This window comes from Petaurus breviceps, unplaced genomic scaffold (genome assembly GCF_028583685.1).
Source record: "Petaurus breviceps papuanus isolate PSGF00001 unplaced genomic scaffold, PetGlider_PUasm1.0 90701, whole genome shotgun sequence".
In the NCBI taxonomy this organism is placed as follows: Eukaryota; Metazoa; Chordata; class Mammalia; order Diprotodontia; family Petauridae; genus Petaurus; species Petaurus breviceps.
The window spans coordinates 105072-120995 of NW_027187316.1; the positions used below are offsets into that span (position 1 = coordinate 105072).

The 15924-nt window shown below is 37.1% G+C and overlaps 1 protein-coding gene across 1 annotated transcript in view; it reads left to right on the forward strand.

Annotated features, from left to right (window-relative positions):
* The first annotated feature begins 1736 nt into the window (after positions 1-1736).
* The window catches only part of LOC138144505 (cytochrome P450 2K6-like), a 28699-nt gene continuing 14511 nt past the window's right edge, over positions 1737-15924 (forward strand). The window contains exons 1-8 of the mRNA XM_069065774.1: positions 1737-2427; positions 4264-4426; positions 7132-7281; positions 8326-8486; positions 10912-11085; positions 12979-13120; positions 14285-14469; positions 15472-15613. Of these exons, the coding sequence (XP_068921875.1) occupies positions 2242-2427; positions 4264-4426; positions 7132-7281; positions 8326-8486; positions 10912-11085; positions 12979-13120; positions 14285-14469; positions 15472-15613 (1303 nt within the window). The 5' untranslated portion in view covers positions 1737-2241. The remainder of the gene's footprint in view (positions 2428-4263; positions 4427-7131; positions 7282-8325; positions 8487-10911; positions 11086-12978; positions 13121-14284; positions 14470-15471; positions 15614-15924) is intronic.

Here is a 15924-nt window from a genome sequence, read left to right on the forward strand (position 1 = left end):
GATCCTGAGTTCAAATATGGCTTTAGACACTTACTAACTGTGTGACCCTGGGCAGATCACTTCACCCTGTTTGCCTCAGCTCCTCATCTGTAAAATGAGCTATAGAAGGAAATGGTAAACTATTCCAACATCTTTGCAGAGAAAACCCCAAATGGTGTAATAAAGAGTAGGACATGACAAAAACAACTCAACAACAACAACAACAAATACATCTAAGTGATAATACCATACAAATAGAAAAAGATTAAAATTATCATCTCCCCAATCTCTTTTATTAGGCTCATGTTCTCCCCCTCCCCCACCTTCACACACACACACACACACACACACACACACACACACACACACTGCTTAGCATTGTCCTTGTCACTGCTTGTCTTAATCCAAGTGAAAGAACTGGATATGGAGGGGAAGGGAATAAGCATTTATATAGTGCCTACTTACTAGGTGACAGTTACTGTGCTCTATTGTTTTTATTTTCTTTTTACAATATCTCATTTGAGCCTCATATCAAGCTGGAGAAGTAGGTGCTATTATTATCTCCATTTTACATTAGAGGAACCTAAGGTAAAGAAAGGCTAAGTGATTTACCCAGGTTCACATACCCTAATAAGAGTCTGAAGCTGAATTTGAACTCAAGTCTTGCTGGCCCCAGGCCCAGTGCTCTAACTATTATACTGCAGACTGCCTTAGTAGTTTCACTATTTTCAGTAAACTTTTCTTACTGTGAAAAGCCAGACAACTTGGAGTTTAGTTCTTGCTCTGACACAAAGCTTTCTGACCTTGGGTATGCCACATTGGTCTTTGCTTTGAATATGGGCTGTGCCAGAGTCACCTCTGTGACCTTAGACGATCCCTTCCCCTCTATAATTTTTATTTCCTCATCTGTAAAATGAGAAATTTGGGTTAGATTACTTTTAAGGTCAGTTCTAGATCTAAAATTCTATGAAGCCTTTCCTAGTCAGAATTTCCCCAAATTATTTGTGTGTGTGTACAATCTAATCCTTGGGACCTGCAGTAGACTGGTCCTGGGGTAGACCTTGTGATGACCCAAATATTTGGAGATGTAACATCCCCAACTGTGAAGCTGCCTGGTCCCTTGAGTAACTGCTTGAAGACTCACAGAAACATTCAATATGACAGAAAACTACCCACGGATTTTGCCAATAGCTTTGCTAATTGGCATTTTCCAAATAGCCTCACACTATAGTTACCAGCAATGAGATTGGAAGTTCTTAAAATATATCATTCTGGTCAACTATTTTTCATTAATTTCTGTGTACTATATTATTAATATAAATTATTACTACTAATATAAATACTGAAGGTAGCTTTATTTAATGTAAAGGATGAGTTTGAGACATGAAGGAGAAAATTGTACCCATGTTCCTAAGAACTCTGAAAAACAAAAGTCATAGATCATAGACTCAGGCCTGGAAGAAACCTTCAAGGTCCCCTAGTCTAGGAGTGGGGAACCTGTGGCCTTCAGGCCATATGTGGCATTCTATAGATCCTTAAGTGATGTCTTTTGATGGAATCCAAATTTTATTATTTTTAATCCTTTTATTAAAATGATTTGTTCTGTAAAATTTGGATTTGGTCCAAAGGCCACCCTTAAGGATCTAGAAGGCCTCATGTGATCTGAAGGATGCAGGTTTCCTATTTCTGACCTAGTCCAACCCCTCCTTTAATAGCTGAGAAAACTGAGGTCTAGAAAGGTTAAGTGACATACCCAAAGTCACACAGGTGGTACATGACAAAGCTAGAATTTGAACTGGGATCTTCTGACTCTCATTCTTCTTTCCACTGTATCTTCAGTAGCAAATTCTGGTGTGCACCCTGGTATAAACATTTCACTCTAGTGTATAGCCTAAATTATACTCTGAAGATTAAACATGTTCATTCCTCTCTCTGAAATTTATATTTTAAAGGCTAATCCTTGTTAAGAATGACATAAAACTCTACATCCACATGTGAAAATAGGTAAATTGGGGATTAAGAAAGTGAAACAGGAAACAGAGACCAAGCCAGGAAGCAAATGTTTACCCTGATCACTAAAACTCTCTTGCTTCCTTGCTTGCTCCCTATAAATAAGGGAGACTGACAGGGAATAGTTAGCAATGCCCAGGGCTCCTTTCAGCTTCCAGGAAACACCACTATCTGCTAGCTCTTGCCATCTTGCCGACTTTGCCATCTTGCCATATTCGTTGGTGTTACAACCCTAGCAACTACTAATAGAAAATGAGTGAATCTGATTTGTTCTCCATACTTTTGGGGCTGAGTCTGATTTTTATTTTTATTTTAAATATTAAACTCACTCTGACTCAGAGTTTGAAGAGACATTCTCCTCCAGGACCAAGGCCTTTGCCAATCATTGGAAACCTGCATATACTCAATCTGAAGAGGCCATACCAAACCATGCTAAAGGTAAAAATGAGTAATTTGTACCTGAAAAGTTTCCTTTCAAAATTATGGTTCAAGTCATATGGAATAACAGAGATTTAATGAAATGAAACTGGGCTTCAGACAAATTCAGTGTTACATATATGCTGTTGGTTGTTTGTCATTGGTTATTAATTGTTGGTTATTCAGTGATAGTTGAGGCGGGTGGTTGTTATTATTGCACAACATGGGAGGGGCACAAAGGGAGATGGGGCAGTTAGAGCAAAAAGGACAATGGGAGTAGTCACACCAAGGAAGAGCCACCCATCTCCCAGAAAACCCACACAGGGCAATTCTACCACATGCCTTTGGAAGAATAGAAGTCAAGTGAGCAAGGAAGGGGGCATAACTATAAAATGTCCTCCTGCAGAGGAAGACCACACCCCACGTTAGCACCTTGGTGCTAAATCCTATTTGCCCCATGTTAGTTAAGTCTGTGTAGTAGTGCCTACTAACTACTACTTCACCAATATATAAATAGATAACTAGATGAGAAATAACTCAGCTATCAACTTCATTGTATATTGATTTTTTGGGTAACTTTTGTGGGTAACAAATGTGAGTAGGTTTATTTCCATCATGATAAGTCATATTGCCACTCTGGGGACAGTTTGTTATTGTTCCTGCAGCTTATACTTCAAGGAGTATATGTATGACATTAGGTAAATTACAATACCTTTCTAGGCCTTAGTTTTCTCGTCTGCACAATAAGAGAATTGGGTTAAAAAGTCTCTAAGGTCCACACTAGATCTGAGATTATTATTCTATGTTTTCTTTACTTGTGCAGGACATGTTGAACCCACCCTCCTTTAAATTTAAAGAATATTAATCAAGGGGTGGCTAGGTAGCCAGTAAATAGAACACGGGCCCTGGAGTCAGAGGAACTTGAGTTCACATCCTGCCTCAGACACTTAACACTTACTAGTTGTGTGGCCTTGGGCCAGTCACTTAAGCCCAATTGCCCTGCCCTCACCCCTCCAAATAAAAAAAGCAAAAAAAAAAAAAGAATATTAATCAAATTACAGTTTCAGCTTATGTGTTCAGCAGGGCAGAATGCTGGAGTCAAATTTCATGATATAATATGCTAAAAAGTCCTTGAGGAACTTTACACTTACAACTGACCGCCAATTATCTAAAATTTGAATTTAAATTTTACTTACACAACTGATATTTCTATAGCACTTCAAAGTTTGCAAAGAATTTAACTACTTACATCATCTCCTTTGAGCCTCTCTACAATTCTATGATGAGGAGGAAACTGAGGCTCCTAGAGATTAAGTGACTAGCTCAGGGTCATTATTATAACATAGTAAAATATTATTGTTATAGTATTATAATATATAGAATAATGTATTGTTATGTATCCTCTAACATGATCTATAATTTTATGTAATAACCTGTTACATATTATAATACATTGTGCATATATAAGTGTATATGTATATATATATGCATTGTTTGTGTATAAATAAACTTAAATTCTTTGTTGACCATTTCATTTGTCAGATATGCTAAAAATCAAGTTTAGGTCTGTTAAAAAAAAAAAAGGAAGGAGAAGCTTCTCAACTCTATGTATGGTGGGAAGAAGGGGGCTGTAACTTGCCATTGCTCTCCTAAAGGCAAAGTAGAGAACTAAATCCACTATTTCTTGGAGATTTGATCATGTGATCTTAGACTTGGAAAGAATCTAAGGAATCATTTACACCAGTTCATGATTTAGCACAACCAGAACTAGAACCCAAATTTCCACCTCCCATGCCAGGTTTCTTTATACTTCATTGCACATTCTGAATTTCTTTCTCTTTTTCTCTGTGTTAAAAGCTCTCCCAAACATACGGCTCCATCTTCAGCTTGAGGCTGGGCGGTCAGAAGGTGGTGGTGCTGTCCGGATATGAGACAGTGAAAGATGCCCTAGTGAACCACTCTGAGGATTTTGGAGAGAGGGCCCATACGCCTATTTTTGAAAAGCTTTTTGAAGGAAAAGGTAACCGGCTTTATTGGAAATGTCTCTTAGGATTTTAACTTTTCTGCTTCCTTGTAGGTTCAGTGTGTTCTTCTGCCTTTTCAAACCTCTGTGGTTTGACTTTTTCCTTCAGCAATGTGCACAACAAACGTTACTTTGACATCACCTATTCCCTCAATAAACAAAAGAGTATTTCGCAGGATGCTTACAGTAAAAATAAAAGGATTATTAATTATTACCATGGAGACAGCCCAGGTATGCAGCAGAAGAAAGAGCCCTGGATTTGGAGTCAAACGACTTGAGTTTGAATACAAACTGCCTCTTACTCCCTGTGTGACGTTGGGCAAGTCACTTAATATCTGTCTTTCTTAATTTCTTTTTCTGAAAAATGAGAGGGTTGAACTTTGGTTCAGAAGATGGTAGATGTTGAGCATAAAGGGACCCTACAGACCATCAAGTTCAAACCCCTCATTTTATAGATGAGGATACAAAGGCACAGAGGATTAAGTAACTTGCCCAGAGACATATACCTAATGTCTAAGGCAGGATTTGAATGCAGATCATCTTGGTCAAATGCTCTATTCATTATACCCAGATAATCTTGAAACTCCTTCCACCTCTAATTTCTTCAGATGAGTTACATATTTAAATATACACACACTATACCTTTTTTTTTTACCTGGACTTGTGATTATTTTTCTGGGCAGCCATAAGAGTATTTAATGAAATTTATTATTTAATAATCAACTAATTAATTTTCTGTTTGGGATTATTGATTAATTAATTTGCTTTTGTTATTGTTGAGTCATTTTTCATGTCTGACTCTTTGTGACCCCATTTGGGGTTTTCTTGGCAAGGATACTGGCGTGGTTTGCCATTTCCTTCTCCAGCTCATTTTACAGATGAGAAAACTGAGGGAAACAGGTTAAGTGACTTGCCCAGGGTTACACAGCTAGTAAGTGTCTGAGGCCATATTTGAACTCAGGAATATGAGTCTTCTTGACTCCAGGTCTAGCACTGTATCCACCTAGCTGCCACTTCAAATATAATTTACTATCAAGAAGTAATTAAGAGGGGGTGGCTAGGTGGCACAGTGAATAGAGCACCAGGCCTGGAGTCAGGAAGACCTGAGTTCAAATATGACTTCAGACACTTAACACTTACTAGCCATGTGTGACCTTGGGTAATTCACTTAACCCCAATTGCCCTTCCAAAAAGAAGTAATTAAGATGATGTAAATTCAATATAGGAATTATCAGCAATGTTTATCATGCTATCCATCATTTCAAATAGAAAGTAAACTGACTAATTCTTAGTCACCTGTAGGATTGTAGATTTAGAGGGAAAAAAAGAACCTTATGGTTCAAGTCCAGACCCTTCATTTTACAGAAGAAACTGAGGCCCAGAGAGATTAAGTGATTTGCCATGGATCACACAGCTTATAAATATCTGAGACAGGATTAACATTCAAGTCTCCTGATTATCACTGCAATGTTCAAGCTACTAAATCCTATTACCTCTCATGGATGTCAATAAATCTGTTCCCTACAAGAGTAGGTGATTTATCTCTTCTGGGGCAGCTTGTCAGAGCAGAGTCAGGGCCCAGAGTCAGTGATATCCTCATCCCTTATCTCTGAAATGGGTGGGGTGACTTTAGAAGCTTGTTCTTAAAACACAGACACCTGAGCAGAAGAGCAAAACTCAAAGCCACTGAAGCCAGTGATTTATTTGCAGCTTCCACAGATACCTAAGTAGTTATTCAAATGGGAAAACTAATATTCTGCACAAACCCAACATCAAGGAATTGAAAGAAATTCTCTGTGTCACTTTAACATGAACAGAATAGAGGGGAAATGCAATAACACCTTTGGTCTGAGAAGCACAAAACAATTTGGGAGAATCCGTTTGCTTGCTAGGAAGTGATTTTGTCTGTCCCATTATCAAACCATTAGGTGGAGCTATGACTCAGATGTGATAAGGCTTCTTGCAGTCACAAGGCTTCAGTGAGAACCCTAGGTCTGCTACTTTATCTTTTTTATAATCATAGAACATGATAACGATCTGACCTAACATAAAATTTTGTACCCTCTAAGTTCTGGAGCCTTGGGACAAGTTCTGGTGTAGGGTCATTATGTGTAGGCACTGTTTCTTACACTTCTCTGAGGCATCCTGATTCATAAAGAACAGCACACCCTCCAATCAGGAAGAGCTGGGTTTGTGTACTACCTTAGATACTTAATAAGTTTTTGACTCTGAGCAAGTCACTAACCTCTCAGCTTCAGTTTCCTTATCTGTAAGGCATCATGGCATAGTGGATAGAGAGATCTATCCTTGAAGCCATGGAGACTAGGTTCAAGTACTGCTTCTCACATGTGTTATGTTGGTCAACTCTTTTAACCTCTCAATATTCTAGGCAGCTTTCTAAAACTATAAGTTTCAGAGGTGTCACATTGGTAGAGAGAATTTGTTCACCTGAACAATCCCAGTAACAATAAAATCACAGGTGCAGTCCCTAACATTATTGGTCTCAAAGGATAATGAGGTTCAAATGAGATAATGTATATATCTAAGTTTAATGCACTATATAAATGCTAGTTATTATTATTTTCCTGTATGCCCCACAAAACCTACTATATGCTGAGCACACAGTAGGAGTTTGGTAAATACTTGAATTTAATACAACGAACTGGCAAGTAAACATTTGAAAAGATTTTCCCTACCTTTAGGAATCACCTTTTCTCATGGTGAAAACTGGAAAATCATTAGGAGATTCAGCTTGACAACTCTAAGAAACTTTGGCATGGGCAAAAGGGCCACAGAGGAAAAGACTGTGGAAGAATGCCAACATCTAATACAAGTCTTTGAGTCCCATCAAGGTGAGTTGTCTAGTCAATAAAATAATTTAGGGTTTTAGAGAAGAATAAATTAACAGAAATAAGCATGCATGGAATATGGTCCCAGACTTCTCAATATTCACCCTGGTGGAACATTCCCACTGGACCACCCCCATTCTATGAGGGGAGTGCTAATGGGAATGCTTCCCCAGAGTGTGCCAATATATCCACCCATGTTCTATGCACACTTATGATGCCCACTATTATGTCTTTTCTCCTAATGAATAATATATCATCATGTCATTATTATTTATGTAATTTGACACAATGAAAACATTGATAATTTTTTTAAAACCTCATTTTATCCATGGTATAATAGAATCCTTGACCTGTTACTAGCTGCAAGATCCTGGGTCATTTAACTCTGAGCCTCACCTTCCTCATCTGCAAAATAGAGAAATTGAAATAGATGATGGTCCCAAGGTCCATATTTCACTAAGCTGTTTATTTTCGCAAAGGAGTGATATGGAGAGAGGCTAGATGACCCAGAGGACTGAGTGCTGGACCTTGAATAAGGAGGACCTAAATTCAAACTCTACCATATAAGCTATTTGGTCTGAGGCAAGTCACTTAACTTCTCAGTCTACCTCATTCTCCTTACCTCTAAAATGTGGATAATAATAGCACTAGCTTCCCAGAATTGTTGTGAGATCAAAAGAAACAGCACGTACAAAGTGCTTTGCAAACCTCAAAACACTATATAAATGCTAGTTATTATCAATATCTGAATGTGATAGCTCCTTGATAAATTTGTCTTGACTTGCATTACATAATACCTAGCATATATTAGGAAGTTAATAAATGCTTATTGGTTGATTGATTGATTGCATTATATTGTGTAAATCCTCCAAGAAAATTCTCCCTATCCTTTAAGATTTAGTTCAGTCTTATCACTAATCCCTCTTTTGCCTAAAATTCTGTAACATTGATGTACTATAGGATCTATAGACACATTTTGGCACTTGGTTATATGAAAAAAAAATTGTATGTGATTCTGTGCAACCCAACTAACAAATTACTTTCCAGGAAAGCCATTTGAGATAAGTAAAATAATGACTGCTTCTGTTGCCAACATCATTGTGTCGATATTGCTTGGAAAGCGGTTTGACTACCAAGATCCTCAGTTCCTGAGACTTTTACATTTGAATGGTGAAAATGTGAGACTTTCAGGGTGTCCTGGCATTACGGTAATTATTTCTCTTTCTTGTCTAATGTCATTCCCTGTGAGGTACACTTAAGTAATCAAAAGAATGAAAGTGTATACTTCTGAAAGATCATAGATATAAGGATAGATGGGGCTTCAGAGTTTATCTAGCTCAATCCTTTCATTTTACAGATGAGGAATCTGGGGCCCAGAGAAAGCCGTAGGTTACAGAGCAAGTGGCAAACCTGGAATTTTAACCCTAACTCCAAGAACTCCAAATCCAGTAGTGTTCCTCTGCTCCAAGTGACTCTCATCCTTTGCATAGATGCCTATTTCTTATTCAGCCATCTGATTTAACAGAAATGGGCACTTTGCAAACTTTAAAGCATTACATAAACTCCCTCTGTGGCCTCAGTCATTCCAGGAGCCCTTTTTGACTCATCTTTTCCCAGTCTATGAAAGGGGAAATCTCAGTTCAGAAACTGATCTTTTTAAAAAAAAAATGGAATGATTTGGAAAAGACTATTGTTAGCAAACATGAGATGTTCAATAGTAGCTCAAGGGCTGAAGTGGTCTCAGGAAGGGTGTTCCACTATTACACTTGCTGACATCTCAGATTAGGATAGGTATTAGGCAAACTGCACTCACATATCATAGAAGGATGAATGAATAGGTCTTGTTAACAGTTCATAATCTGAAAGTCACACTACTGATACTATAAAATACCCCTTTCCTTGGGAAATGTCAGTTCCATTAACTATAAACACAGGTTGCTGAGGACAATGAGATATACAGCTATAGTGTGCAACTATAAGGGCAGTTCTGTAGTTCTGGTGTACTTTTGTAAGTTTTTTCTTCTTTGATGATTTTAATATGTACTGAGGCCTGCTCCAAATTTTCTGCCTTTCATTTTAAGAATGTCCTCAGTTCAATGCTCACCTCCAGCATTTAAAAACTGTAACACCTTGCCAAGTAACTCAAGCCATTTAAGCCTCAGTTTCCCCATCTGAAAAATGGAAAAAGTATTTTAACTATCAAACTCACAGGAGCATTGTGGGAAAAGTGCAATTGGGTAAACTGTAACTCACTAGATAAATGTATATCATCATTATTCTTAGATATAAATATAATACATATAAATATGGCAATGAAATCAACACCAGGAGCAGAGTCTCATAGTATTTATATACTAGCATAGGTATTAAAGGGCAGCTAGGTGGCAGAGTAGATAGAGTACTGGGCCTGGAATCAGGAAGATTCATTTTCCAGAGTTCAAATCCAGTCTTAGACATTAACTGTATGACCCTAGGCAAGTCACTAAACCTTATTTGCCTAAGTCTCCCACTTATAAAATGAACTGGAAAAAGAAATGGCAAATCTTTCAAGTATCTTTGCTGAGAAAACCCCAAATAGGGTCATGGAGAGTCAGACATTATTGAAATGACTGAACAACAGTAACAGAGGTACAAAAACCAAAAAGGGTAGAAGATTCAGACATAAGTTAGGTGAGATGGCTTCTGAGGTTCCTTACAGTTCTAAGAGTCAATCATTTTATAATTGTAAGTTACAGGAAGACAGATTCTCAATCAATATAATTAGGAAGAACATCTTACAAACAAGAGTTGTCTAACAGCACAGGCCTATCATGTAGGTAATAAATTCTCTGTCCCTGGAGGTATTTCAGAAAAGACCGGATTATTGTCATTTCTTCTTCCATGTCTGTCTCTGTCTCTCCTCTCCACTCACATGGCCTAATGCAGGACCTTATTACCTCCGGCCTAGACTATTTCACGTGCTAAATGGTATTCCTGCCTAAAATCTATCCCTTCTCTAATCAGCTGACAGAGTTCCGATAATATAACTTTCCTAATCAAATAGTTTCAGTGACTCTCTATTGCACATAAGTTAAGTTTTTTTTTTAATTAATTTAAAATTGAACAATCTGGCTCTGGCCTACCCAGAATTATTACTGGGTACATATTACTGTCCTTTTGTGAACTCTTCAGCCTGGCCAAACTGGTCCTTCTGGCTTTTCCTCACACACCACATTCCATTCTCTGTGTCTGAACCTTTTCATGGATTGTTTCCCTTGCCTTGAATATTCTCCCTTTGCCTCCTTGAAGCCCTAGCTTCCTTTAAAGTTTAGCTCAAATTTCATCTCCTAGATGAAGCCTTTCTAGACCATCTCATCTCAGCTGCTAATGTGATACTCCATAAATTACTTTGCATTTATTTTTATGTGAATCCTCCTCATTTCTACTACAGGATGTGAGCTCCTTGCACAGTTCTTTGCATTTTTATACCCAGAAGCAAGTACAGTTGCTAAACAGGCAATGGGCAAAAAGCTTGTTGATTGATTGATTACTTTTCAGGGATTTAGCAGAGGAGATTTATGCTAAAGGTGGGTTAGATCTATTATGACTCCAAGATTCTATGCATATTTTATCTCGCTGTTTTTATTCCTTTAGCTTTTCAACATGTTCCCTGCCTTGGGATTCCTTATACAAGATCACAAAACAGTACTCAAGAATAGAGATGAATTGTTTTCTTTTATAAGAATGACTTTCTTAAACCACCTTCAAAAACTGGATAAAAACGACCCCAGAAGTTTCATTGATGCCTTTCTTATCAGACAAAAGGAGGTACTAGAGTTATTCTTTGGGGCTTGACTCAATCAAAGGTATTTTCATAAGGGTCTTTCAGATACAAAATGCTCAAATGTCCACACTGACAATGTTAATACTTCATACAATTAATTTACATGAGTCTTCTTTCCCCCTCCCCACCATTTACTTATTGATTTGTGTTCAAAGATGAAATGAAATAATATATTCACACATCAGTTAGGGAGAGGGTTGGACCAGGTGATATAATAAATATTTTTTAGATTTTTTCTTGACGTTTAAAGACTTCTGCAAGTTAGTTTCAACATACTTTTCCAGTCTCATTTCCTACTATTACATTCACCTATACCTCCATGTCATAGTCTGTCTCTTTATCTGTGCATAAATGGACCCCCATGCCTGGAATCCCTTCCCTACCCCCTCCATTCCTGGTTCTTAGAATTCCTAGTTTCCTTCAAAGCATGGTCCAGGAGCCACCTCCTCAAAGAGTTCTTTATTCATTTTCCCCTGTACCCCATTTAGCACTCTGTCTGGTTGAAGATATTTTGGACTTAATCTCTATTTACTTGTGTTTGGGTTATTTCCCCCCAGTAGAATGTAAGCTCCTTGAGGTAGGTACCATTTCCTTTATCTATCTATCTATCTATCTATCTATCTATCTATCTATCTATCTATCTATCTGTCTGTCTGTCTGTCTGTCTGTCTGTCTGTCTGTCTGTCAGTCTGTCTGTCAGTCTAACAATCTATCTATTTTTATCCATTCATTTATTTACTAATGTTTATTTTTGTGTCCCTATGACCTAACACAGTTCCTTGAACATAGAAGGTGCTTAAATAAATTTTAGTTGAATGTAATCAGGCAGTGTGATTAGAGAGTCTCATCTAAGCAGGATGTCCCAAGTTCAAATGCCACCCAGATATTTTTTTCTAGCTATGTGACTCTGCTCAAGTCACTTAACTTCTCTGTGTCTCAGTTTTCTTATCTGTAAAATTAGGAGATTGGGTATGATGACTCCTGAAGTCCCTTCCATTTCTAAGTCTATGACTCTATGAATTATTTGATTAAATTATCCCTATGTTCCTTTACAACTCTGAGATTCTAATACATACCTCGTTTCCCCGATAATAAGACCTATCCTGAAAATAAGCCCTCCCCTTACTGTGTAAGATTCCTCTAAAATAAGCCCTCCCCCAAAAATAAGCCCTATTGAGATTGCTACTAGTGAAAGTGATCCCCTGTGCTACATGCTACATTACGGTACCCTCTTTATTCCCCCCCCCCCCCCCCCGTGAAACGCACACTGCGCTCCAAGCTGCATCCAATCAGAGCTGCAGCAGTGAGCGCATCATCCTGTTCTTCCCCAGTGATTTGCTTATTGAATAAAGGTACATTTTTTGTTCACATTTACCTGTTTATTAAAATTGCTGTCAATGTTCATTAAAATAAGCCCTCCCCTGAAAATAAGCCCTCTGGTATTTTTCTGTCCAAAAAAAAAATAATAAGACAGTGTCTTATTATCGGGGAAACACGGTGATGTAACTGCTTTGAGAACTTCCAAACCCTCACTATATAATATTATTAGCTTCTTTTTACTCTCAGTTAAAAACAAAGTATAGAAGATATCTGACATATATTACCATTTTCTTTTGAGAGTTTAAGATAATCCTTCCTAAAAAAAAAATATATATATATATATATATATCTTCAGCTAATAGATATTTTTATATTCTTTCCTGAAACTTTTCACTGAATTCTTATTATTCAGAGTTCTACAAAAGGAGTCAGGATGAATGAAATGTTTAGTTTGAAATCTGTGTGAATGAGCTTGATTGTCATCATTCTATCCAAGACCAGGCTTTGGGTTTTTGTTGTTTTTGTTTTGTCTCTCATTACCCATTTTACTGTTTCAGAAGAAAGACAAACCTGATAACTACTTCAGCAATGACAACTTGGTGGCCCTTGTTAATAACCTGCTTAGTGCAGGAACAGAGACCACCTCCTCTACCCTATGCTGGGGAATTCTACTCATGATGAAGTATCCTGAGATCCAGAGTAAGGACCTATATTTTCTTTTTAAAATTTAATTTGTATTTATGTCTTTTTTCTATCTCCTAGATTTATCTGCTCTTTTTTCCTCTTCTCACTTCTCCACTTTTTGTTTCTTGGTTTTATTTTTTAATATACATAAAATATACAACATAATATATATTAATATTTTGTTTTAATATAATATATTGATATATGATATTTCTAATATATAGCTTTGGTCATTGTTAAAGATGGGCCTTATTGTTGGATTAAACTTTCTTCAACAGAGTTGTCCTTCTATCTAGACCTTATATCTATTTACCAATTTTTGGTGCTTTTTACTGATTAGATTTACAATCTTGAATATTTTATAAGAAATATAAGTTTTATTTCTGTTTTTCCCCCCACAATTCATATACATTAGAATAAGAGACAGAAACTAGATCTATAATTTCATTTACATAGGGAACTTTCAGGTGAAGGAATTCCCTCTACCAGTGAAGGTCTATCTATACCTTTTCTACCTAGAACATTGAGAGGTTGTAATTTATGTAGGATCACATAACTACTAGGCATCAGAGTCCAGGCTTGAACTGAATCTTGAGTACTGGTATAGAAGTCTATCTACTATGCCACTGCTTCTCCTTATCTGATGGCTCCCCTCTATACACTATATCATAATCACTTGAATATGGATAATTTTTCTAGACTGCTCAGATTATAGAAGAGTAAATCTTGCATGCTAAACCTCAGGTTAAAAATAACTTGATGAATTTGCATGAATTTTTTAAGAGGTATAGAGGAAAATATCAAAGGGCAAAGCTTTAGGGATTGTGTACAGACTCTTTTATTCCTTGGGTGGTAGCAGTATGGAAAAAAAAAAAAAACAACACCCAGCACTGGATGAAGGGAGCCCTCAGTTTGAGGGTACTTTTGGGGATTTCATCAAACATAAAATAGACTCTGTATATATATGTGTATATATATATATATATGTATAGGTATATGTATGCATATGTGTGCATATATGTGTGTGCATATATGTGTGTGTATATATAGTGTATATGTTTATATATACATATAGAGGAATATATAGACATACATTTGTGTATAGATTCCTATATATGCACATACACATATGTATATTCTAATTCCTGTACTTCCCCATTCCACATTTCACCCTATAAGGAAAGGTCCACAATGAGATCATCAAAGTTGTAGGATCAGCCCAGCCTCGAATTGAGCACCGAACTCAAATGCCGTATACAGATGCCGTCATTCATGAAATTCAGAGATTTTCTAACATCCTGCCAATGGGCATATCCCGGGAAACTACCAGAGATGTCATCTTTAAAAACTATTACATTCCGAAGGTAGGAGATTCAGGGTATAGAATGTATATGTGGAGAGGACGAAGGTACTTCAGCAGACAAAAATTAGAGAATCAATACCACCATTATGATGTGATCTTTACAGGAAAAACAATACAAGAAAAGATCAGTAGCTTATTTAAGGGACATATCCTAAAATCATAAAAATATATAATTATAGATCTATACTTGGAAGGATCCTCAGAGGCCATCTAGTTCAAACTCCTCTTTTTGGAGTTGAGGTAAAAGAGATTGAGTGACATGTATGAGGTTACACAAGTAGTAAGTATCAGAAGCTGGATGCTGACCCAGGGTCTTTTTCCTTTGAGTTCTGCACAGTCATTTTCTCCCTCTTTCCTCAATTTTATTTTTAAAAACTTTTATTCATGAAATTATATTTCCTAATATACCTCCCAAATGAAGACTCCTTTGTAACAAAGAAAACCAATAAGCAAAGCAGTGACCACATTCAACATCCATAGCTTCCTACCTCTTCCAAATTTCAAACAACTATTAAAAAATGCAATAAAGTGTAATCCAATACTTATCTTTTTTAAAAACTTCAGTTTTTAATAAATTATTTATTGAAAAGGTGACATAAAAAGCTGACATGTTACGTGTCAGAAAGTTGACATTTTCCTCTTCTTTTTTTTCTATCATGTCCGTCAACAAGCATTTATGAAGCTTTTTCAAAGTGCCAGGCACTGTACTAAACTCTAGGAATACAAATACAAGTACAAGAAAGGGAAGCCCTGCCCTCAAGGAATTTACAGTCTAATGGGAGAAAACACATAAAAAGAAGCAGAAAAGAGGTAGGGGTTACCTTGGGAGCAAAGTAGAGGATGTTAAGAATGCTTTTAGAGGTGAATTAAAGGAGATTTGACCTAATACCTCTCAAAAGTAATGAACCCTGATATGAGCCACCAAGAGTCACATTCTAGGAAAGAACATACAAAAGGTTTACTATTCCTTCATGATCATCATTAATGAATACTTTGTTTCTAGGGAACTGAGACCATTATCTTCTTAACTTCAGTACTTCAAGATCAAACCCAGTGGGAAAAACCTTACACCTTCAATCCCCAGCATTTCCTTAACAAGGATGGAAAATTTGTCAAACGAGATGCATTCCTGCCCTTTTCAGCAGGTAACTTGACCCTTCATCTCTGGGATTCAATGGGGAAGACAAATGAACATTAGAATTGGAATTCTGGAAGCCATTTGGGCACTGGACTTTCCAACAACCTTTTTTTTGGCTTTGCTATCTAGTACTTGACTTGTGTGGGGATAAAAATTAGCCAACCTACAGTAAAAAGCAAATGAGGCAGAGCTCTGAGCCAATGGTCATGGTCCCCTCTAATGTAATGGACTTCAGATCTTCCTCAAGATCTGAGATGCCCCCTCTTTCTAGGGTCCTACTTTTAGAGGGCTCGATATGCAAACATTCAAGAGCAAGTA